At 45.4% G+C, this 26,484-nt stretch overlaps 1 protein-coding gene across 7 annotated transcripts in view; it reads left to right on the plus strand.

Moving 5' to 3' along the window:
- Positions 1-26,484, plus strand: part of sema5ba (sema domain, seven thrombospondin repeats (type 1 and type 1-like), transmembrane domain (TM) and short cytoplasmic domain, (semaphorin) 5Ba) — a 296,903-nt gene that overhangs the window by 218,099 nt on the left and 52,320 nt on the right. For all 7 annotated transcript variants that reach the window (XM_071341852.1, XM_071341856.1, XM_071341857.1 and 4 more), the window contains 3 exons: positions 13,315-13,450; positions 14,037-14,247; positions 14,480-14,687. In XM_071341852.1, coding sequence (XP_071197953.1) covers positions 13,315-13,450; positions 14,037-14,247; positions 14,480-14,687 — 555 coding nt within the window. The remainder of the gene's footprint in view (positions 1-13,314; positions 13,451-14,036; positions 14,248-14,479; positions 14,688-26,484) is intronic.

A 26,484-nucleotide genomic window follows, 5' to 3' on the forward strand; every position in this document is an offset into this window, starting at 1 on the left:
GGAGGCAACGGAAGGAGAGTTGTATGGCATTGAAGCTCATCTGTCCGACTGGCTGGCTGGTGTGGTTGAGGACATCAGCCTTTTACTCCCATAACACTGGCCATAGAGGAACACCAGCCAGCCATAGGGGCACACCAGCCAGCCATAGGGGAACACCAGCCAGCCATAGGGGAACACCAGCCAGCCATAGGGCAACACCCGCCAGCCATGGCGGAACACCAGCCAGCCATAGGGAATACCAGCCAGCCATAAGGGAACACCAGCCAGCCATAAGGGAACACCAGCCAGCCACTTGGGAACACCCGCCAGCCATATGGGAACATCAGCCAGCCGTATGGGAACATCAGCCAGCCATAGTGCAACACCCGCCAGCCATAGGGGAACACCCGCCAGCCATAGGGGAACACCAGCCAGCCATAGGGAACATCAGCCAGCCATAAGGGAACACCCGCCAGCCATAGTGCAACACCAGCCAGCCATAGGGTAACACCAGCCAGCCTTAGGGGAACACCCGCCAGCCATATGGGAACACCAGCCAGCCGTATGGGAACATCAGCCAGCCATAAGGGAACACCCGCCAGCCATAGTGCAACACCCGCCAGCCATAGGGGAACACCCGCCAGCCATAGGGGAACACCAGCCAGCCATAGGGAACATCAGCCAGCCATAAGGGAACACCCGCCAGCCATAGTGCAACACCCGCCAGCCATAGTGCAACACCCGCCAGCCATAGGGGAACACCCGCCAGCCATAGGGGAACACCAGCCAGCCATAGGGAACATCAGCCAACCATAGGGGAACACCAGCCAGCCATAGGGGAACACCAGCCAGCCATAGGGGAACACCAGCCAGCCATAAGGGAACACCAGCCAGCCATACGGGAACACCAGCCAGCCATAAGGGACCACCCGCCAGCCATAGTGCAACACTCGCCAGCCATAGGGGAACACCCGCCAGCCATAGGGAACATCAGCCAACCATAGGGGAACACCAGCCAGCCATAGGGGAACACCAGCCAGCCATAAGGGAACACCAGCCAGCCATACGGGAACACCCGCCAGCCATAAGGGAACACAAGCGATCCATAGGGGAACACCCGCAAGCCATAGGGGAACACCCGCCAGCCATAGGGGAACACCCGCCAGCCATAAGGGAACACCCGCCAGCCATAGGGGAACACAAGCGATCCATAGGGGAACACCCGCAAGCCATAGGGGAACACCCGCAAGCCATAGGGGAACACCCGCCAGCCATAGGGGAACACCCGCCAGCCATAGGGGAACAGCAGCCAGCCATAGGGGAACACCCACCAGCCATAGGGGAACACCCGCCAGCCATAGGGGAACACCCGCCAGCCATAGGGGAACACCAGCCAGCCATAAGGGAACATCAGCCAACCATAGGGAACACCAGCCAGCCATAGGGGAACACCAGCCAGCCATAGGGGAACACCCGCCAGCCGTATGGGAACACCAGCCAACCATAAGGAACATCAGTCAGACATAGGGGAACACCCACCAGCCATAGAGGAACACCCGCCAGCCATAGGGGAACACCCGCCAGCCATAGGGGAACACCCGCCAGCCATAGGGGAACACCCGCCAGCCATAGGGGAGCACCCGCCAGCCATAAGGGAACATCAGCCAACCATAGGGAACATCAGCCAGCCATAGGGGAACACCAGCCAGCCATAAGGGAACATCAGCCAGCCATAAGGGAACACGCGCCAGCCGTATGGGAACACCCGCCAGCCATAAGGGAACACCAGCCAGCCATAGGGAACATCAGTCAGACATAGGGGAACACCCGCCAGCCATAGGGAACACCCGCTAGCCATAAGGGAACACCAGTCAGACATAGGGAACATCTGTCAGACATAGGGGAACACCCGCCAGCCATAGGGAACACCCGCTAGCCATAAGGGAACACCAGTCAAACATAGGGGAACACCCGCCAGCCATAGAGGAACACCAGTCAGACGTAGGGGAACACCCGCCAGCCATAGAGGAACACCAGTCAGACATAGGGGAACACCCGCCAGCCGTATAGGAACACCCGCCAGCCATAGGGGAACACCAGCTAGCCATAGGGGAACACCCACCAGCCGTATGGGAACACCCGCCAGCCATAAGGGAACATCAGCCAGCCATAGGGGACCACCAGCCAGCCATAAGGGAACATCAGCCAACCATAGGGGACCATCAGTCAGACATAGGGGAACATCCGCCAGCCATAGAGGAACACCCGCCAGCCATAGGGGAACATCCGCCAGCCATAGGGGAACACCCGCCAGCCATAGGGGAACACCCGCCAGCCATAGGGGAACACCCGCCAGCCATAGGGGAGCACCCGCCAGCCATAAGGGAACATCAGCCAACCATACGGAACATCAGCCAACCATAGGGGAACATCAGCCAGCCATAAGGGAACACCAGCCAGCCATAGGGAACATCAGCCAGCCATAGGGAACATCAGTCAGACATAGGGGAACACCCGCCAGACATAGGGAACACCCGCTAGCCATAAGGGAACACCAGTCAGACATAGGGGAACACCCGCCAGCCATAGAGGAACACCAGTCAGACATAGGGGAACACCCGCCAGCCATAGGGGAACACCCGCCAGCCATAAGGGAACACCAGTCAGACATAGGGGAACACCCGCCAGCCATAGAGGAACACCAGTCAGACATAGGGGAACACCCGCCAGCCATAGGGGAACACCAGCTAGCCGTAGGGGAACACCCGCCAGCCGTATGGGAACACCCGCCAGCCATAAGGGAACATCAGCCAGCCATAGGGGAACACCAGCCAGCCATAAGGGAACACCAGCCAGCCATAAGGGAACATCAGCCAGACATAGGGGAACATCCGCCAGCCATAGAGGAACACCCGCCAGCCATAGGGAACACCCGCCAGCCATAGGGAACATCAGTCAGACATAGGGGAACACCCGCCAGACATAGGGAACACCCGCTAGCCATAAGGGAACACCAGTCAGATATAGGGGAACACCCGCCAGCCATAGGGGAACACCAGCTAGCCATAGGGGAACACCCGCCAGCCATAAGGGAACATCAGCCAGCCATAAGGGAACAGTACAGTGTCAACCTGTCTGACCGGCTGGCTGGTTTTGGTGAGAACATGAAGGGCACTCCAGATTATATATTTTTCTGTCCTCCCTGGGCTACGTCCCAAATGGCACTGCATTCCCTATATACAGTAGTGCACTACTACTTGTGCACTATATAGGGAATAGGGTAGCATTTGGGACGTTGCTCTGCTCTGCTCTCCACTATGCTGATGATTGTCCCTTTTGTGAAAGGAGTAGAAGAAAGAAAATCTAAATCTGCCTCGGCTGGGCTCATCCTCCCCAAGCACTGCTTTCTACCCTCCCCTCTTCCCTTCATCCGATCATCCCTCTCTTTCCCCCTCTCTGGTCCCCTACATATCAAGACATAAATACGGAGTGAGCTGAGTGTGATTTAAGAGATTCTGTTTTAATACCAAGGGGACTCAGGGAACAGGCCAGTCAAAAGAGAGGGGGGAGAGAGAGAGGGAGAAAGAGAGAGAGAGGGGGGGGGAGAAGAGAGAGGGGGAGAGAGAGAGAGAGGAGGAGAGAGAGAGAGAGAGAGGGGGGGGAGAAGAGAAAGGGGGAGAGAGAAGAGAGAGAGGGGGAGAGAGATGGGGAGAGATAGAAAGCGAGAGAGAGTGAGTTTTTATAAAACCTTTTTTTTATACTTAATTATTAACACAAATAATGGCACACTGTGCTTTTTCAGAAATTAAACAAATTCAAAAAGGCACTCGCACATCTGAGCAATCTTATTTGCAGGTGCATGGCAACAATTGAACAAGATGAAGGAAAAAGGAAACCGCACACTGCTCTTGATAGTATCACCGATATTTAATAAGCTTTACGTATCGGCCACACGGCCAGAAATTAAACAACAAATGTGTCATTCCTAATTAAAAATAAATTCAATTAAATAAAAAAACAAAAATATACGTTCAGCTTATTTCATCAACAAACAATAGTTTCCCCTCCTCCACAAAACATACCGCTCCTTCATAAGCCCACTTCTCCTCAAACAATGGGAGGTACTTTACAGCCGAGAAGAACTCAAAATCCACTTTTATTCTGACTTTGACTAATCCTTTAAAAACACATCTTACATCCTGCCCATATGCCGTGTCTATTTTATGTTTCCTACTCAGAACAATGGACATCTAAGCTTGTCCCAAAATAACATGGAACAGTTGACATTTTATTTTCTGTTGCTTACTGTATTGAAACCCCAAAATAAAAACAGTGTTATTGAAAATCTCCCCTACAGCTGTAAACAAAGACTCCAGTATTTAAAAGAGGCTTTATGCTCTCACACTCCATAAAACAATGAAACATTGTATCTCTTATGTTACAAAAAGGACATCCATCTCCAACGTCTGAGTTAATAACAGATACAAAAGCATTAACTGCAATGATGCCATGCAAAACTCTCCATTGCCCTTTTGTAACGGTGGCTTGTACAATGCTCTCTGTGTTGGCTTTACCTTGTCACCAATGCCCAGTTTTACCCTCCAATGAGTGTATTTTCTATTCTTCAATTTATCTTTATTCAAAACCTTGACACACCCCCTTTATTTATATATAAATAAATAAAAGTATTTCCCATTCACCACATCCAACTCTCTCAAATCCAGTAATAACGCCTTTCTTTCTGACTCTGGGATATTGGGTGTAATCCCTAGACTTGAAATGGGTTGTTTTCATCTTGTACCCTATTCTTGTGATTATTAAGCATAAACCACTTTTTTTACTGACAGAGCCTTCATGCAGCCACCTTTCCGGGCCATAAAGCAACCTTTGAATAAACTGAAACCGGAAAGCAGCAGCCCTACTAGCAAGATGTACAAGACCTTGTACCCCCTCCTCTTTTGACACCAGTGCCACAGTGCAGAGGCAACCATATTGTTAACAATAATAGTGTGCCCCCTGTATGACATACGAGATAACAACCAACGCCATCTCCTCATCCTCCCTTCTACCATTTCAAGCACCCCATTCCAATTTTTTTCCATTGTCCCCTCATCCCGTAGGTACACTCCAAGATACTTAAAACCTCCCTTACACCCTTCCAGCCCCCCTGGCAAAGCCATGATCCCTCCAGACCATTTCCCAATCTGTAAAGCACAACTTTTTCCCAATTTACCTTTGCAGAGGATATTCCCCTAAACCGATCATCCATGAGACTCAAACTATCCACCTCAGCTTAATTTTTCACTGAAATAACTCCATCATCAGCATAGGCTGAGAGAAGAATAGGAATGTCCTCTGAAAGGTTCACCCCTTCAATGCTATTTAGTAGTGGCTCTATAGCGATGCATATAACATTCCTGACAAAGAACACCCCTGCCTAATACCTCTACACACTTTAAAAGGAGCACTCAAGCCACCGTTAACTTTCAATACACTTTCAGTGTCACCATATATCACCCTGATCATGGCAATATAACCAGAGCTGAAAACAAATGCCTCAAAAGTGTGTCATAAGTATTGATGTTCAACTCGGTCAAATGCCTTTTCCTGATCAATTGAAATTAGACCAGCATCCAACCCAATAGCCCTAGAGACGTCCAAAAAATCCAGAATCCGGGAAATGTTATCCCCTATCTGCCTGCCGGGAACACAGTAGTACTGGTCCGTATATATGATTTGCCCCATCACCTCCCTTAGCCTGCTGGACAAAGCCGTGGACAGGATCTTATAATCAGTGCACAATAAAGTCCCCGGCCTCCAGTTCTTCAGTTCTTCACTAGTGTCACCCTTTTTTGGCAGATGGGTGAGGACAGCTCTCCTGCAGCTTATCGGTAGTAACTTTCGGTCAAACTATCATTAACTACTGCTAGCCAATCCTCTCCTAACATGGCCCAAAATACTTAAAAAAGTAAAGTAAAGCCCATCAATGCTTGGTGCACATCCATTTTACATGCCTTTTAATGCAATGTATAGCTCCTGCAAAGACAATGGTTGCTCTAGCTCTACCTTCCGCAGCCACCTATGGGATCCCATCAAGGAGCTGCTGTGTCACTGTTTTATCCTCTTTGTACTCACACTTGTAGAGCTCAGCATCGAACTCTGCTCCCCTCTTTCTAATTTCACTTGGGATAGTGAGCTCTTGTCCAACAGCTGATTTGAGGCAATGAATTCTTCGCCCAGGCAATGAATTCTTTGTCCATTCTTTTTCTCTAAACCGAATAAAAATGTGGATGAGGGATCCATTTCAGAGATTCCCTGAAACTTTCTTCTCACCAATGCCCCCTGTGCTATGATGCCCAACAGGTCTGGCAATGCCCCCTGTGCTATGATGCCCAACAGGTCTGGCAATGCCCCCTGTGCTATGATGCCCAACAGGTCTGGCAATGCCCCCTGTGCTATGATGCCCAACAGGTCTGGCAATGCGGCTTTTTGTCTCTTGAGTGCCTGAGTATGGCCTCAATCTCCTGTGGTCTCAACCAACGTCAGGAGTTGAACTATTTCAAGACTCTAGGACGTTCATTGATCTGGTGATGTCTCTGGTGACATTCATTGTGTACTGAATCTGGATTTTCCCTATATCCCACCACTGTTGAAGTGATACAAAACTGGCCTTTGAGACCTCCACCGCTCCCAGAAAAAAACTACAACATTTCCTGAAGTGAGCATCACTCAATAAAGTTATATTAAAATGCCAATATGCGCTTTTGGGTTTTACAGCATTAATGAACACCACCTCTGTTATTAAACAATGATCAGAACATCCCACTGGGGTTTTATCACACTGGATTTACAGACCAGAGGTTTCATTGTTTTGAGCCTCAATCTAACCTGTCCAGAGAGATGGTGTTCTCTCTTACATGGGCCCCTGTGTACTGTCTCGTACCTCCATGTTGGCTCCAAACATCACACAGTGTACAATAAAACCTATCTAACCTGGCCAGAGAGATGGTGTTCTCTCTCACATTAGACCATGTGTTCTGTCTTGTACCTCCATGTTGGCTCCAAACATCACACAGTGTACAATAAAACCTATCTAACCTGGCCAGAGAGATGGTGTTCTCTCTCACATGGGTCCATGTGTACTGTCTCGTGCCTCCATGTTGGCTCCGCCACATATCACAGTTCATGTGTTACAATAAGGCAATATTGTTACAATATGAGGTTCTTTGTGGTTTCTATCTAAATCACTGACTGTGCAGTTAAAGTTCCCAGCAAGAAATAAATAATCATCTTCAGTGTTACATTTCTCAATGGTATTTGGATAGCCACACCCCCACTTTTTGAGCTTTTATGACTACACACCACCGAACAACCCAACGCAGCAGGAATCTTTACACAATGCCGGCAAATACGTTTTTCAAACCCCAACCCTCCACAAGTGGCTACTGCAACTGGCCCCACACACTGGTTGCACACTGGAGAGAAACCACCTCAACTATCACACAACCCTTATATGTGCTTAGTGACATTGGGACAAAGATAACCTTAAAACAACTAAACAATATATATATACATATTGAAAACACCGAAACCGCGTCCCTGCTCACTGCCAGCATATATATATATATATGTGTGAGAGTGTGTGTGTGAGAGAGAGAGAGAGAGAGAGAGAGAGAGAGAGAGAGAGAATACCACATTGTGAATGGACTGTGTGTGAAAGAAAGGAAGGTGAGGTTTTAAAATAGACTAAATCTTTATTAACAAACTAGATGTTAACAGTAACCAACAGTGCCCATATCCCCCACTGTGCTTGGGCAGAGGTTTATACAGTAAAGCAGAGCTTTCTGTCTAAGCTGCACAAGTGTGACTTTATTTGTCAGCTGTGGTCAAAACATAACTCTTGGCTGCAGACTACAGGCCTTGGGACACCACAATGTCAGGGAGGGGGTGTGTCTGTCTCTGTGGCTGTGTCTGCAGGCCCAGGGAAACGACCGTGTCAGGGAGGCACGGAGGGGGTGTGTCTAGCTCTGTGGCTGCGGCTGCAGCCTGATAATTGGTTATTGCAGCTGGTTTCCTCAGTTTGGGTTTGATTACTGTCCACTCACGGCAGGAACTCACTGATCACGGTGCAGTAGTGTCAGACTCACTGACCACGGTGCAGAATCCTAGACTCACTGACCACAGTGCAGAATCCTAGACTCACTGACCACGGTGCAGAATCCTAGACTCACTGACCACGGTGCAGAATCCTAGACTCACTGACCACGGTGCAGAATCCTAGACTCACCGACCACGGTGCAGAATCCTAGACTCACCGACCACGGTGCAGAATCCTAGACTCACCGACCACGGTGCAGAATCCTAGACTCACCGACCACGGTGCAGAATCCTAGACTCACCGACCACGGTGCAGAATCCTAGACTCACCGACCACGGTGCAGAATCCTAGACTCACCGACCACGGTGCAGAATCCTAGACTCACCGACCACGGTGCAGAATCCTAGACTCACCGACCACGGTGCAGAATCCTAGACTCACCGACCACGGTGCAGAATCCTAGACTCACTGACCACGGTGCAGAATCCTAGACTCACTGGCCACGGTGCAGAATCCTAGACTCACTGACCACGGTGCAGAATCCTAGACTCACTGACCACAGTGCAGAATCCTAGACTCACTGACCACAGTGCAGAATCCTAGACTCACTGACCACAGTGCAGAAGTCTCAGACTCACTGACCACAGTGCAGAAGTCTCAGACTCACTGACCACGGTGCAGAATCCTAGACTCACTGACCACAGTGCAGAATCCTAGACTCACTGACCACGGTGCAGAATCCTAGACTCACTGACCACAGTGCAGAAGTCTCAGACTCACTGACCACAGTGCAGAAGTCTCAGACTCACTGACCACAGTGCAGAAGTCTCAGACTCACTGACCACAGTGCAGAAGTCCTAGACTCACTGACCACAGTGCAGAAGTCTCAGACTCACTGACCACAGTGCAGAAGTCCTAGACTCACTGACCACGGTGCAGAATCCTAGACTCACTGACCACGGTGCAGAATCCTAGACTCACCGACCACGGTGCAGAATCCTAGACTCACCGACCACGGTGCAGAATCCTAGACTCACCGACCACGGTGCAGAATCCTAGACTCACCGACCACGGTGCAGAATCCTAGACTCACTGACCACGGTGCAGAATCCTAGACTCACTGACCACGGTGCAGAATCCTAGACTCACTGACCACGGTGCAGAATCCTAGACTCACTGACCACGGTGCAGAATCCTAGACTCACTGACCACGGTGCAGAAGTCTCAGACTCACTGACCACAGTGCAGAAGTCTCAGACTCACTGACCACAGTGCAGAAGTCCTAGACTCACTGACCACAGTGCAGAAGTCTCAGACTCACTGACCACAGTGCAGAAGTCCTAGACTCACTGACCACAGTGCAGAAGTCCTAGACTCACTGACCACAGTGCAGAAGTCCTAGACTCACTGACCACAGTGCAGAAGTCCTAGACTCACTGACCACAGTGCAGAATCCTAGACTCACTGACCACGGTGCAGAAGTCCTAGACTCACTGACCACGGTGCAGAATCCTAGACTCACTGACCACGGTGCAGAATCCTAGACTCACTGACCACGGTGCAGAATCCTAGACTCACTGACCACGGTGCAGAATCCTAGACTCACTGACCACGGTGCAGAAGTCCTAGACTCACTGACCACAGTGCAGAATCCTAGACTCACTGACCACGGTGCAGAATCCTAGACTCACTGACCACAGTGCAGAATCCTAGACTCACTGACCACAGTGCAGAAGTCTCAGACTCACTGACCACGGTGCAGAATCCTAGACTCACTGACCACAGTGCAGAATCCTAGACTCACTGACCACAGTGCAGAATCCTAGACTCACTGACCACAGTGCAGAATCCTAGACTCACTGACCACAGTGCAGAATCCTAGACTCACTGACCACGGTGCAGAATCCTAGACTCACTGACCACGGTGCAGAATCCTAGACTCACTGACCACGGTGCAGAATCCTAGACTCACTGACCACGGCGCAGAATCCTAGACTCACTGACCACGGCGCAGAATCCTAGACTCACTGACCACGGCGCAGAATCCTAGACTCACTGACCACGGTGCAGAATCCTAGACTCACTGACCACGGTGCAGAATCCTAGACTCACTGACCACGGTGCAGAATCCTAGACTCACTGATCACGGTGCAAAATCCTAGACTCACTGACCACGGTGCAGAATCCTAGACTCACTGACCACGGTGCAGAATCCTAGACTCACTGACCACAGTGCAGAATCCTAGACTCACTGACCACAGTGCAGAATCCTAGACTCACTGACCACGGTGCAGAATCCTAGACTCACTGACCACGGTGCAGAATCCTAGACTCACTGACCACAGTGCAGAATCCTAGACTCACTGACCACAGTGCAGAATCCTAGACTCACTGCAGAAACACTTAGCTGAAACAAGGCAAACAAGCTGCTGTTAGTCTGCAGGCTGACACACACATACACATACACACACACACATACACACACATACACACACATACACACACATACACACACACATACACACACATACACACACTCTCTCTCTCTCTGCAGTAGCTGCTGTTAGTCTGCAGGCTGACACACACATACACACACATACACACACATACACACTCTCTCTCTCTCTCTCTCTCTCTCTCTCTCTCTCTCTGCAGTAGCTGCTGTTAGTCTGCAGGCTGACACACACATACACACACATACACACACATACACACTCTCTCTCTCTCTCTCTCTCTCTCTCTCTCTCTCTCTCTGCAGTAGCTGCTGTTAGTCTGCAGGCTGACACACACATACACACACATACACACACATACACACTCTCTCTCTCTCTCTCTCTCTCTCTCTCTGCAGTAGCTGCTGTTAGTCTGCAGGCTGACACACACATACACACACACTCTCTCTCTCTGCAGTAGCTGCTGTTAGTCTGCAGGCTGACACACACATACACACTCTCTCTCTCTCTCTCTCTCTGCAGTAGCTGCTGTTAGTCTGCAGGCTGACACACATACACACACATACACACACTCTCTCTCTCTCTGCAGTAGCTGCTGTTCATTCTGCTGCAGGCTGTTTTTACTCCTCATAGTATAGTCAATGAGCCACCTGTTTCCCATCTCCTTTGTTTGTATTGAGCTCATTTTGTGGCATCGCTCGCCCCCACAGAACTGACAGTGTTATTTTATTTGACTAATTTTGTGGCATCTCTCGCCCCCACGGAACTGACAGTGTTATTGTATTTAACTCATTTCGTGGCATCGGCCACCCCCCAGGGTACTACTGACAGTGTTAATGTATTTCTACAGAGCTTATTGGACCTCCACGATGGTTGCTAGATACACTTATATAAGGACAATACACTTATATAAGGACAATACACTTACATAAGGCATGAATGGAATATAGCGTACAAACTGTACGTTCTGCAAGAACAGAACGTAGCAAGACCATAACCGATATGTAAACTTATATAACAAGAACATAACAGGAGAGTTAATCTATAGGGCCCTATTGTATCGTAGTCCTCACCATCTCCGTGCTACAGTACACCAGCCCAGTTATGAGTGTGCTGGCATCCACACAAAGGAGAGCACAGAGTTTATTGTACAGTAAAGTCTGTTCAGTGTAGATCACTACTGACACACACACACACACACACACACACGAACTCGCATACACACTCACGCACTCGCACGCTCACACACACAGAGCGGAGCAGAAGTATCTATCCAGAAGAGGATATAAAGTAAGGAAGGCAGTTCCCAGACACAGAATACTATGGTCCTGAGGAGAAGAGCACAGGATCGCTGGGAAAACAATGTTACAGCCAAACACTGCCCTAGTTAACTGGGTTTATTCACCTCATACCGGGGTTGGGGAGGATGTGTGTTTGTGTGTCTGTGTGTGTGTGTTTGCATCCTAATTCACTCATGCCGATTGTGAAGCACAGACACAGCCTCCAGCAGAGATGGATGGTGTGTTAAATGCATCTGTAAAATATGAGACTTTCAGACAGACGTAGTGATTAATTTGATTAATTTGACCTCTCAGTTAGAGATATATATGGGCAACACTAACTTCTCTCATCACTGAGTTTTGTAACACTGTCTCTCTCCCTCACTATCTCCCTCACCTACCCCCTCACTCTCCCTATCTCCCTCTTTCCCTCTCCCTCTCCCCCCTCTCTCTCCTCCCCCTCTCTCTCTCCCTCACTCACTCCCTCTCTCCCTCTTTCCCTCTCTCCCTCTCCCCCTCTCCATCTCCCCCTCTCTCTCTCTCCCTCTCCCCCTCTCTCTCCATTCCCCTTCTCTCTCTCTCTCCCTCACTCACTCCCTCTCTCCCTCTTTCCCTCTCTCCCTCTCCCCCTCTCCATCTCCCCCTCTCCCTCTCTCCCTCTCCCCCCCTCCCTCTCTCCTCCCCCTTTATCTCTCTCTCCCTCCCTCACTCCCTCTTCCCCTCTCCCCCTCTCTCTCCATTCCCCTTCTCTCTCTCTCCATTCCCCTTCTCTCTCTCTCTCTCTCTCTCTCTCTCTCTCTCTCTCTCTCGCTCTGTCTCTCGCTCTGTCTCTCGCTCTGTCTCTCGCTCTGTCTCTCGCTCTGTCTCTCGCTCTGTCTCTCTCTCTCTCTCTCTCTCTCTCTCTCTCTCTCTCTCTCTCTCTCTCACTCACTCACTCACTCACTCACTCACTCACTCACTCACTCACTCACTCACTCACTCACTCACTCACTCACTCACTCACTCACTCACTCACTCACTCACTCACTCACTCACTCACTCACTCACTCACTCACTCACTCACTCACTCCCTCACTCACTCCCTCTTTCCCTCTCTCCCTCTCTCCCTCTCCCCCTCTCCATCTCCCCCTCTCTCTCTCTCCCTCTCCCCCTCTCTCTCCATTCCCCTTCTCTCTCTCTCTCCCTCACTCACTCCCTCTCTCCCTCTTTCCCTCTCTCCCTCTCCCCCTCTCCATCTCCCCCTCTCCCTCTCTCCCTCTCCCCCCCTCTCTCCTCCCCCTTTATCTCTCTCTCTCCCTCCCTCACTCCCTCTTCCCCTCTCCCCCTCTCTCTCCATTCCCCTTCTCTCTCTCTCTCTCTCTCTCTCTCTCTCTCTCTCTCTCTCTCTCTCTCTCTCTCTCTCTCTCTCTCTCTCTCTCTCTCTCTCTCTCTCTCTCTCTCTCTCTCTCCCTCACACTCTCCCTCTGCCTCCCTCCTATCTCTCCTTTCTCTGTCTGTCCTACAGGAACAGTATAGCAGCATCTGCAGTGTGTGCATTTAACCTTAGCTCCATCACCCAGGCCTTCAACGGGCCCTTCCGTTCCCAGGAGAACCCCCGCTCTACCTGGCTGCCCACCCCAAACCCCATCCCCAACTTCCAGGTTAGTGCTGGTCTGGAGGGTAATCCTGCCCACCCTGTGTATCCCCAGAACCAGGAGGAAAGGACACTGCATCCAGGAGGCATTTGATATAAGAACTAGGGATCATGCACCACATAGCCCACATCATTTAAGGAATGCAACCGTAGCTTTATGAAGCAATTCATGTCATCCAGTATTTAAGAATGGCATTTAAGGAGCATATTGTTGCTGTAGTGTGCCAGATCCAGAGATGTTGTTTAGCCCAACAACAGTCATTACATTGTAACAGTCATTATATTGTAACAGTCATTATCTTGTAGGTGTGAATAAGTGTGATTACTAAAGGACAAAATGAGAATGAAATGACCACAGCTGAAGCGTAGTAAGGACAAAATGAGAATGAAATGACCACAGCCTGAGATGTAGTATTAATTTAATCAAAACAATAATGACTGTGAACATGAGGCATTTTTCATTTTCATTATGTGTCTCTTTTCTCTTTCCCTCGCTCTCTTTCCCCTCTTTTTCATGCTCTCTCTCTCTCACTCACTCTCACTAAACCTCTCACTCCTCCCGCCTCTCCCACCGCTCCTCCACCCCTCCTCAGTGTGGAACCATAGATGACGATGGCGGTCCTAACGATGGTCTGACGGAGCGCAGCCTCCAGGACGCCCAGCGGCTGTACCTTATGAACGACGTGGTGCAGCCCGTCTCTGTGGACCCCTTGGTCATGCAGGATGATGTGCGCTTCTCCAGGCTGGTAGTGGACATCGTACAGGGTCACGACACCCTCTACCACGTCATGTACATCGGCACAGGTCAGCACAGAGTTCAAATGTCAAGGTCAAGGTCAATAGGTTAGACCCAATAATCAATCATCAACCAATTAATTAATCAATCAATCAAAGCACCCTTCACTAGCTGTCTATCCAAAGGACGTTCTATTGACCTATTATAGGACCCTGAGTTTTCCCTAACCACATGACCTGACTGTTACAGTACAAACCAACTAATTCTCATCATCCTCTTCCTCCTCTCTTCTCCAATCAGAATACGGCACCATCCTGAAGGCCCTGGCCACCACCAATAAGAGCCTTCAGGGGTGTTACCTGGAGGAGATCCAGCTCCTCCCCCCTGGGGTGCGGGAGCCAATCCTGAACCTGCAGATCCTTCACAGTGATAGGTCACTGTTTGTAGGACTCAACAACAGAGTTCTGAAGATTCCATTGGAGAGATGCTCCAACTACAAGACTGAGACGTGAGTTTCTTACATTTTACAATGTGTACAAGAACACAAAAAGCCAAACTGGCCAACAAACCCAAACGTATAGGAGAGTACATGTTAGGAAAAGCTGCAACTACATGACTGAGACGTGAGTTCCTCAAATTTAGGATTATTACACATTCTCTATCACATCTCTGCGTTTCAGTATAGTTTCAGTATAGTTTCTGTAAACTTCCATAAAAATGTACAGAGTGTTGTTTATTGCTTACTTGGAAACAACTTGCCTTACTTTCATATAGCCAAAAACCTATTAACAGGTCTGCATATGTATTTTCCTTAAATGTTATATTTAAAGTAGTTCGTTTAAATATAGCATTTAAAGGTTTTCGGCTATATGAAATGAAGGCAAGTTGTAATTGTATTTGTTTTGTAATTGTATCAGTAACTTACTGTATTAATCAACAGTATGATACTGTGTAAACGGAATACAGTAGATTAGCGTACGATGCACAGTAAAGAACCATACATTTGTTTTACAGCACACCGTAAGACCTTTCTGTAATTTCTACAGTAAAACACCTTAGAATGCACAGTAAAATACCATATATTTTTTACAGTATTAATTATGATGCATTGTGGGAAAATGTTAGTAGGCGGGGAAAGAGTCTCTGGCTCATGAACATATTTTAAGGTGTGGCTTATAAGATACTATATTTGTTACACCCGTGGGTGAGAATGCTGTACCCCCACATAACATTGTAATATACTTTCTTTTAGAAATACTTTTAACATTGTTTTGAAATTCTACAGTAACTTACTAGCCAATTGCTGGCAGTAATTTACTCTTATTCCAAATACAGTAAAATGTTTGGAGCGCCAAAAACCTTTTGAACACTAGTGGATGCATGGTATTGTTGTTTCTTACTTATTAACATATTTTCAGATGTGTCTTGTAAGCGTCTATATTTATTGTACCTAGTTAGTGAGAGTGCAGTACCAATGTAAGTGATATGTAGTAGTTAAGCTTTTGTTAAGGCTTAAAGTGAATATTAAAATATAATACCAAATATCAGTTGGTATGCTGTAATACATAGTTAAATATTCACTATTAGCAGTTGCTGATTTTATTTTCAATGCAATTCAGCAATAAAGTACTGTACTGCTGTTTTGCTACATATTTACAGCAGCATACTGTAAATTATGGTGCATTGCGGAGAAATATTGTGGGAGGAGAAAGAATCACTGCCTCAGTAACATATTTTAAGGCGTGCCTTGGAAGTGGCTATATTTGTTGTTGAGAGTCCTGTACCAATTTAAGTGATATGTGGTAGTAGTTCTCTAACAATTAAATGTATACTGAACAAAGATATAAATGCAACATGCAACAATTTCAACGATTTTACTGAGTTACAGTTCATATAAGGAAATTAGTCCATTTAAATAAATTCATTAGACCCTTATCTATGGATTTCACATGACTGGGCAAGGGCGCAGCCATACGTGGGCATGGGAGGGCATAGGCCGAGCTAGGCCCAGCCAATCAGAATGAGTTGTTCCCCACAAAAGGGCCTTATTACAGACAGAAATTCTCCTCAGGTTCATTAGCTGTCATGATGGCTGGACTCAGACGATCTCGCAGGTGAAGAAGACTGAAGTTGTGTAGTGGTTTCGTGTTATTGTTGTTGATGTAAAGAATATTTGTTGGTCGGTGGTGTGTAATGAAAAGCAAACAGACGCTGCACTTGACACACTTATGAAATTGCTTATTCCAGTTACTAATAAGCACACACCCATTAAGAAAATGACTGTAAAAACTGTTAAATCCCCATGGATTGATGAGGAATTGAAAAACTGTACGGTTGAGATGGATGGGGCAAAAGGAATAGCAAATAAGTCTGGCTACACAACTGATTGGCAAACATATTGCAAATTGAGAAATCATGTGACTAAACTGAATAAAAAGAAGAAGAAACGACTCTATGAAACAAAGACAAATGACATAAGGAATGATAGTAAAAAGTTTTGGAGCACCTTAAATGAAATTTTTGGGGAAAAGGCAAACTCAGCTCCATCATTCATTGAATCAGATGGCTCATTCATCACAAAACCAACTGATATTGCCAACTACTTTAATGATTTTTTCATTGGCAAGATTAGCAAACTTACATGCTGACCACATCGCTCGCGTCGCAAAATAAATGTACACATACGTGGTGATCCTAACTGACCTAAAACAGGGAATTTTTACTACGATTAAATGCCAGGAATTGTGAAAAACTGAGTTTAAATGTATTCGGCTAAGGTGTATGTAAACTTCCGACTTCAACTGTACATGTAAACTCAGCAAAAAAAGAAACTTCCCTTTTTCAGGACCCTGACTTTCAAAGATAATTTGTGTTATTCAATCATTGCACCCACACTGCTCGCACACGTCAGCGAGCGTCTGTGTGGCCAGACGCTCAACACGCTGCAAGTCCGGCCTCTCTCATCTCCTCATTGGTGTTTAGGAGCATATACCCATGTGTGGGATTGAAAGATGAACTTAGGTCCACACTCCGGTTGGTTGTAGTAATGCTGTAAAGTTGGTTGCCAACCGCAATATAAAGTCCAAAGAAGAAAAAGAAGCTGAAGGAAGGAGGAGAGATGACGAGAAACAAATTTGTTTTACCGTTTTAGCTGTGGATTAATTGTCAGAGTAGAGGACCTTGTGCATTTCAGATAAAACAACCCAATGTTTATATACCAGGACAAATTAGCTAGCAACAGCAAGCTAGCCAGCTAAATTGCTATAAGCGTTTAATGCTTTTTGACTTGTCCCCAAATTAATATAATTGGTTCAGAGTTTGTTTTGATATTTCAACCTGCGTGTCCTGATCGCTTCTGGTGTGGGTGAATAAAATCAACTTGCGCGCGTTGGCGCAAGCGGACACGTGCACGTGCGGTTTGGTCAGCATGTTAGGCATGACATGCCAGCAACAAATTAAGCAAAAGTAATTCTGCTACCTAAGAATAGTAAAGCCCCCTTTACTGGCTCAAATAAAGTGGCGGCAGGTAGCCTAGTGGTTAGAGCGTTGGACTAGTAACTGAAAGGTTGCAAGATCAAATCCCTGAGCTGACAAGGTAAAAATCTGTCATTCTGCCCCTGAACAAGGCAGTTAATATGCTGTTCCTAGGCTGTTATTCTAAATAAGAATGTGTTCTTAACTGACCTGCCTAGTAAAATAAAAATAGCTGACCAATCAACCTGTTACCAACCCTGAGTAAACTTAAGGGGGAAAAATGTGTTTGACCAGATACAATGCTATTTTACAGTAAACAAATTGACAACAGACTTTCAGCACGCTTATGGGAAAGGACATTCAACAAGCACAGCACTTGCAGGATTGGCTGAGAGAAATTGATGATAAGAAATATTGTGGGGGTTGTTTTGTTAGACTTCAGTGTGGCTTTTGACATTATTGATCATAGTCTGCTGCTGGAAAAACATATGTGTTATGGCTTTACACCCCTGCTATATTGTGGATAAAGAGTTACCTGTCTAACAGAACACAGAGGGTGTTCTTTAATGGAAGCCTCTCCAACATAATCCAGGTAGAATCAGGAATTCCCCAGGGCAGCTGTCTAGGCCACTTACTTTTTCAATCTTTACTAATGACATGTGTAGTGCTATATTGTGGATAAAGAGTAACTTGTCTAACATAACACAGAGGGTGTTCTTTAATGGAAGCCTCTCCAACATAATCCAGATAGAATCAGGAATTCCCCAGGGCAGCTGTCTAGGCCACTTACTTTTTCAATCTTTACTAATGACATGCCAATCTTTACTAATGACATTTGAGTAAAGCCAGTGTGTCTATGTATGTGGATGACTCAACACTACATGTCAGATCCTACAGTGACTGCAACACTTAACAAAGAGCTGCAGTTAGTTTCAAAGTGGGTGGCAAGGAATAAATTAGTCCTAGACATTTCTAAAGCTAAAAGCATTGTATTTGGGACAAATCATTCACTAAACCCTAAACATCAACTAAATATTGTAATAAATAATGTGGAAATTGAGCAAGTTGAGGTAACTAAACTGCTTGGAGTAACCCTGGATTGTAAACTGTCATGGTCAAAACACAACAGTAGCTAAGATGGGGAGAAGTTTCTCCATAATAAAGTGCTGCTCTAAATTCTTAAAAGCACTATCAACAAGGCAGGTCCTACAGGCCCTAGTTTTGTCGCACATGGACTACTGTTCAGTCGTGTGGTCAGCTGCCACAAAAAGGGACTTAGGAAAATTGCAATTGGCTCAGAACAAGACAGCACAGCTGGCCCTTGGACGTACACAGAGAGCTAACATTAATAACATGCAGGGTTGGGAAGTAACGGATTACATGTCATCCGTTACAAAAAATGGTAACTGTAATCCGTTACGTTACCAGCAAAAATGCTGTAATCAAATTACAGATACTTTTGAAAAACTAGATGATTACTTCGAGGATTACTTTTAAATTCAGAAAGGATGTTTGCGAGAGAAAAAAATTGTGTGACACTCATTTCTCAATGACATTCAAATCATATTTGAACCCAAAATGGTTGAATTAAAGAAGTTTAAGCTGCCTATCAATCATTGTTTTTGAAACCAGTGGACAGCCAGTGAAAAATGCACTCTTGCAACAGCTGCATAGTACAGATCCCAGCCTATGGAATAAAAGTGGGGCTTTTATTGCTCAATCTAATTCATGCTGATAAATGGACACATGCTCAAACTTGCACACATTTGATAGACTTAAAGGGGCAATCTGTAGTTGCTACATCCATTTTTTGACTTATAAATTATTTATATTAATGTAAAGATATCTTTTAATCGTATTATTATATGTAGTAGAAAGCGATGGGTTAGAAGAAGCCTACATAACCAACCCATAAAGTCAAATTTAACATCCATATATGGCCAGCTATGTTAACTTTACAATAACGATACAGACAATCAATCAGCAGTGGGTACACACAGAGCAACATAGGACAAGCAACATGTAGCATACAGACAGAGCAACATAGCACAAAAAGCAACAAGACAAAATCACAAAATCCATAAAAGCAGCAAAGTGTTTCCACAACTCATAATCTACAGATAACAGACAACATGGAAAGCGACAATACACAACTAGGGATTACGTTCACAAATCTGATTGCTCTTTAGCCATGTCTTCATGTTTTTTGTGAAGGTGTGATAGGTGGTGCAGTTGTGTATGTCTGATGGCAGTGTTTTCCAAACATGGGAAGCTCTCACAGAGAAAGCAGATTGACTAAAGGTGCTTTTCCTTAAGGGAACTATACAGCCACCTCTCATGGCAGACCTTGTGGATCTGCTGCCATAGGTTTGGGTTTTCTGTTTAACAAAGGTACTGTGGAGGGGGAGCCAGGTCATTTGGGATCTTGAATACAAGACATGCGTCGGTTTATTGCACAAGTTTTCCAACTCAGGAGCTCATGCTTTCTTAGGATGTAACAGTGATGATGGCTATTGGGCTTCCTATCAATAACTTTGAGAGCCTGTTTGTAGACCAACTGAATGGGTTTTAATGTTGTACAGCAAGCTTGGGCCCAACTAGTCGAGCAGTATGTTATTAAGTGGGAGAGTATCATAGATTTGAAGTACAGTTTTGCTACCTCTGTAGTCAAACAATTTCGTATAAAGCGGAAATGAGCTAGGTTGAATTTGGTTATTTGAGTTACCTTTTTCACCTGCTTTTTAAAAGAGAGGATGGAATCAAGTAAGATGCCAAGGTACTTAAAATCAGATACCACCTGGAGCTTTCCCCATGACTCATAGGCATCTGGCTCAGTAGCATCAGTTGCCCTCTTTGTGAAGAACATGCAGACAGTTTTTTTCACATTGAGATGCAAACACGAGTCACTGAGCCACTTTGTAACCTCGACCATTACAGTAGTGAGTTCTTGTGCAGCTTGTTGTTTGCTCTTTGCATGCATATATATCACTGTATCATCTGCATACATTTGAACTTCAGACCCAGTACAGACAGAAGGCAGATCATTAATGTACAGGCTGAACAGGAGGGGCCCCAGTATTGACCCTTGGGGCACGCCCACATCATAGCTAAGAGTGGGTGACGGCTCATTGCTCACTCTGACACACTGAGTTCTTCTGCCTTCAAGGTATGATTTCATCCATCTCAAGGCATCGGGGGAAAAGTTTTCTTCATGGTTAACCTCTCTGGGATAGCGGGACGGTAGCGTCCCACTTGGCCAATAGCCAGGGAAAATGTAGAGCGCCAAATTCAAAAAAATTATATAAAATCAAACTTTCATTAAATCACACATGTAAGATACCAAATTAAAGCTACACTCGTTGTGAATCCAGCCAACATGTCAGATTTCAAAAAGGCTTTTCGGCGAAAGCATAAGATGCTATCATCTGATGATAGCACAATGTCAACAAAGAGAGAGTAGCATATTTCAACCCTGCAGGCGCAACTCAAAACACAGATATAAAATATAAAACATGCATTACCTTTGACGAGATTCTTTTGTTGGCACTCCAATATGTCCCATAAACATCACAAATGGTCCTTTTGTTCGATTAATTCCGTCCATATATATCCAAATTGTCCATTTATTTGGCGCGGTTGATCCAGAAAAAAACAGCTTCCAATTTGCGCAAAGTCACTACAAAATATCTCAAAAATTACCTCTAAACTTTGCCAAAACATTTCAAAGTACTTTTGTAATACAACTTAAGGTATTTGTAAACGTTAATAATCGATCAAATTGAAGACGGGTCTATCTGTTTTCAATACAGGAGATAAACAAACTAACGCTACTTTCTTTAGTCTTGCGCAACTCTCAAACAGTACACATGACGTTACTCTACTTCCTGATGGCCTTCTTCTTCATTGCACAAATGAATAACCTCAACCTATTTCCTAAGACTGGTGACATCCAGTGGAAGCAGTAGGAACTGAGAACAGAGTGATTAGAAATCTGGCTACCAATGTAAACTCATTGAACAGACAGTGACTTAAAAAATAAAAAATGTATGGTTAGTCCTCAGGGTTTTGCCTGCTACATAAGTTCTGTTATACTTACAGATATGATTCAAACAGTTTTAGAAACTTCAGAGTGTTTTCTATCCAAATCTACTAATAATATGCATATCTTATATTCTGGGGATGAGTAGAAGGAAGTTGAAATTGGGCACACTATTTTTCCAAAAGTGAAAACTCTGCCCGCTATCCTAGAGAAGTTAACAGTATCAAAAGCCTTCCTTGGGTCCAGAAACACAGCCCCAACAATGCCCCCTTTGTCCATCTTTGACCTCACATTTTCCATAACAAAGCAGTTTGCCATTTCTATGGAGTGTTTTGCTCTGAAGCCAAACTGTATGAAGTGTAATGTGAAGGGGCTGTTGTTGAGGTGGGCAATCAGTTGTTCTGCTACACACTTTTCAACAACCTTTGACACCACAGGTAGTATACGAATGGGCCTGTAGTTACTAACGTCAGCAGGGTCACCCGATTTAAAGATAGCCGTTATTATGGCCGACTTCCGGACCCTTGGAAACACCCCCTGACCAATATATATGTTGGTGACCTTAGTAATGGTGCCAGTGAGTGACTCTGTAGTGTTTAAGAAAGGTAGAGTCCAGCCCAAACACATATTTGGCTTTAGATTTCTTTAGTGAGCTAATCACCTTGTTTACCTCTGACTCAGAAACCTCCCTTATGATGAAGACAGGTTGACTGTCATTCAGTAGCACTGAGCCCAAGAAACCAGTGGAGGGGTTCTGTGTCAGTACCCTGACAGAGTCAATAAAGTAGGAATTGAAGGCTATTGCTATTTCGACTGTATCCTGTGTTAGATTGTCATACACCATGATTTCTAGTCTTTTTGCAGTGTTACTATGGTCTTTCCCTGTTAACTTTTTTAGATTCTCCCAGATCAATTTAGAATTTCACTTTGCTTCACCAATTATGTCAATAAAAAAGTCTGCCTTGGCCTGTCTGATTTATTTCATCGCCTTATTTGTTAACATGGTAAACCTACGTCTGTCATGGTCTAATTTGGACTTTAGGGCTGTTTTTAGAGCATGATCCCGTTCTTTCATCAGTTTCCAGATTTCTCCATTTAGCCAAGGAAGAGTGCTCCTCTGGCCAGGTTTGGATTTGATTTTCTTTAGGAAGCCATTTATTATAGTCTGGATTGTGGGTAGAAAAACCTATCAGCTTCCACATCTGTATAGGACAAGAGATCATTCCAGTTAATTCCCTTCTTTGTATTTTCAAAATAATTTAATTCACTCTTAGGTAATCTGAGTTGATCAGGCTTTCTAACAGTAGAGAGGTTCAACCTGTTCTTAAAAAGCTTTCTGGCTACAAGTGTCAGATTATGATCAGACAGCCCAGTAACCATATTGAATGATTTAGTCTTCATAATTAATGTTAAAATCTCCCATTAACATGACCTCTTTCCCAAAATGACATTCCCTAAGCATGTTATTAAACTGATCAAAAAACACACTTTTGGTGGAAGGTGGCCTATACATTCCAATAAGGGTAAAATACATTTGGGGAGACAGTGTAACGTTTAGGCCAATACAGTCTAGTTCATTATCACATGACCACTCAATTTGTTTACATCAGATATGTTCTTTAATGCAAATCATCAGACCCCGTCCTCTTCCTTCAATCCTGTCTCCCCTGAAAACATTGTAGCCAGGGACAATCAAAGCAGCATATGGAGACTTTTTATGGAATCATGTCTCTGAAAGGAGGAGGAAGTCAAGGTTGGAGTTTGTGAGAAGATGTTGAATTTGATCACTTTTTTGGAATGACACTACGAATGTTCAAGTGCCCCCCTAGTAGTCCCTTGGGCTTAGCTTGTGGGTCCCAGATGACTCGAGAATGATTGACACATTGAAAAAAAGTTACATTTTCTGTGTTTTCTGACGGCTGGGTTTGGGCCGTTTTGATTAGGGGCAGTTCGGTAGTGGAATTAACTATCCCTTCCGCTTGCACTGGATGCAGGGAACTAATTTAAACAACTTGCATGCCAGAAGCAGAGTCAGGGATCGCGTATAGCAACTTGGATATGTTTGGAGAGTCAAATTCCATTTTGGAGCCTGGTGACTCGAGAGAAACCATGGGACCATAGCACTCACCCACTTCTGCAGCGGCGACGATCAGTGGCCATCCACTGCTTTCCACTCCGGTGAGTATCGCTGGCTCGGTGATGTTAGGCCCAGGGTTGAGATGCACATCCCCGGAAAGCAGGAGGGTAGTGGATTGGTAGTTTAACAGTTTCCGATAAATGTTGGACATGTGTTTGTTACTCCTAAATGGTTCAGTGGAATAGGGAGCGAGGTAGACTTGGCCATTATTCAGAACATTATGGTATGCTGTGTACTGTCCGCTCCTGTGTTACGGTGAACCAATGTGTTTGGTGTTGGTATTCTCCGGCAGTAGATTGATTGTGTCATCCCAGCAAGGACGCACTGAGATTATCAGTAGAGCAGCTACATAACTGATAATCGTGACAATGTACTGGAGATAAAACACACAATTGCGCTTTAAATCTTTGCATGAGTTATTTAGCTGGGGTCGGCGTACACCTGATGTTAAAGATAAAATAACAGCATCTGTAGGAGAAGCGGCACCACCCTCCCTTCCGTCTGCCATCGTCCACATCGATCTTTTGCCTTCTTCTAATGCCTCTTAAGGGGAAAGTAATCTAAAAGTAACTGAATGTTAGTAGATTACGTTACTGAGTTTGAGTAATCCAAAAGTTACGTTACTGATTACAGTTTTTGACAGGTAACTAGTAACAGTAACGGATTACAATTTAGAAAGTAACCTACCCAACCCTGAGAAAATGCATGTCAATCTCTTCTGGGTCAAAGTGGAGGAGAGATTGACTTCATCACTACTTGTATTTATGAGAGGTATTGACATGTTGAATGCACCGAGCTGTCTGTTTGAACTTCTGGCGCACAGCTCCGACACCTATGCAAACCCCACAAGACATGCCACGAGGTCTCTTCACAGTCCCCAAGTCCAGAACAAACTATGGGAGGCGCACAGTACTACATAGAGAAATGTTTAGGTACCCTTCCCCCGATCAGTGCCTCAACACAATACTGTCTCGGAGCTCTACTGACAATTCCTTCGACCTCATGGCTTGGTTTTTGCTCTGACATGCACTGTCAACTGTAGGACCATATATAGACAGGTGTGTGCCTTTCCAAATCATGTCCAATCAATTGAATTTACCACAGGTGGACTCCAAGTTGTAGAAACATCTCAAGGATGATCAATGGAAACAGGATGCACCAGCTCATAGCATAGGGTCTGACTACTTATGTAAATAAGGTATTTCTGTTTAAATTTTAATCAATGTGCAAACATTTCTAAAAACCTGTTTTCGATTTGTCATTATTGGGTATTGCGTGTAGATTGATGAGGATATATATTTTTTTAAATCCATTTTAGAATAAGGCTGTAACGTTACAAAATGTGGAAAATGTAAAGGGGTCTGAATACTTTCAGAATGCACAGTATCATAAGATATGTTGTTGTAATTGTAATTACTTTGAGACCAATGTATCCTTAACTACAACAACATTTTTATTAACGGTTACAGAAATGTTTTACTTGCTATTACTGTGATTTGTGCTTTTGTTTTATCAACATTGATTGAATGCAAGTTGCTAAGGACAAGAGTGCCAGCTAAATGAGTAATTCCATGCATGGGTAATTCCAGGAATTTACTGTAAATTGGATTACAGAAAAATGTTAGTACTGTAAAATGGATTACCGTAAATTTGATTACAGTAGCTGTACTGTAAAATCAATTACAGTAACTTACTGGCCAATTGCTGCCAGTAACTTACTGTACATTTTACAGGAAATGTTTTACAGTGAACTCTGTTTGTCAGGCCTTAAGCATTTCATTAATGCTTTTAATCAACTCTCTCTGCCTGCTGGATGTGGGGACAACAATCCCTCAAAGTCAGCCTGTTTTTTTTGGCCAAAGTAAAGCTGCATCCATGCTTTGTCAGCTCGCTGTGCAATAACGTGTGCTGAGGCGCATGAAGGGCAACTTACTGTATGAGAGATTGTTTTGTGTGTGTGTGTGGAGGGGCTCATGCATATGATGAGTCAGCACGCTATTTCTTAACCCACTTTCTCCATCACATGTCACCGACAGTAATACACACGCACGCACGCATACACACACAGATGCACACACACTCCTCTTCGTCGGGTATATCAGTGAACACTAAACAAGGTGTGATTGAGGAGATGTGAGAGCGGGAGCCTCGGTAGCCAGGCCTATTTAAAACACAGTGGGGAAGCCTCGGTAGCCAGGCCTTGTCCTCATCTCTCTCATCTCTCTCATCTCTCTCCTAGTTTTACCCTAATACACCTCAGGCTTGCAAAGTTCCTATTGGGACTCTCGCTCTCTCTTTCTCTCTGTATGTGTGGAATTGGTTCTTATGAAGAACACCTGCCTGTGGTCACAAAACACTAGTCCCATTATCTTGCTGTCTGTCTGACCCAGCCAGGCATTTCTCTGGTCAGTCAGTGGCCTAGACTGGGACTTAGACTTACTTGGATTTGTTGCACCTGTTACTGAAATGGTTGTTCCAGTTTAGATGCTTTAGGTAGTCTCATATTTCAGTCTTCCCAACTCTGGTAGTCATTCTGAATGTAGATTGCAGGTTAATTCAACACTGTTCAGTGTCTATACGGGTCCACACTTTCACTATTCATTTAATATTGGGTATTTTGCTGTGCCCCTATTAGCATGAGTTGATATACAGATG

Source organism: Salvelinus alpinus, chromosome 14, assembly GCF_045679555.1.
Source record: "Salvelinus alpinus chromosome 14, SLU_Salpinus.1, whole genome shotgun sequence".
NCBI classification, from domain to species: Eukaryota; Metazoa; Chordata; class Actinopteri; order Salmoniformes; family Salmonidae; genus Salvelinus; species Salvelinus alpinus.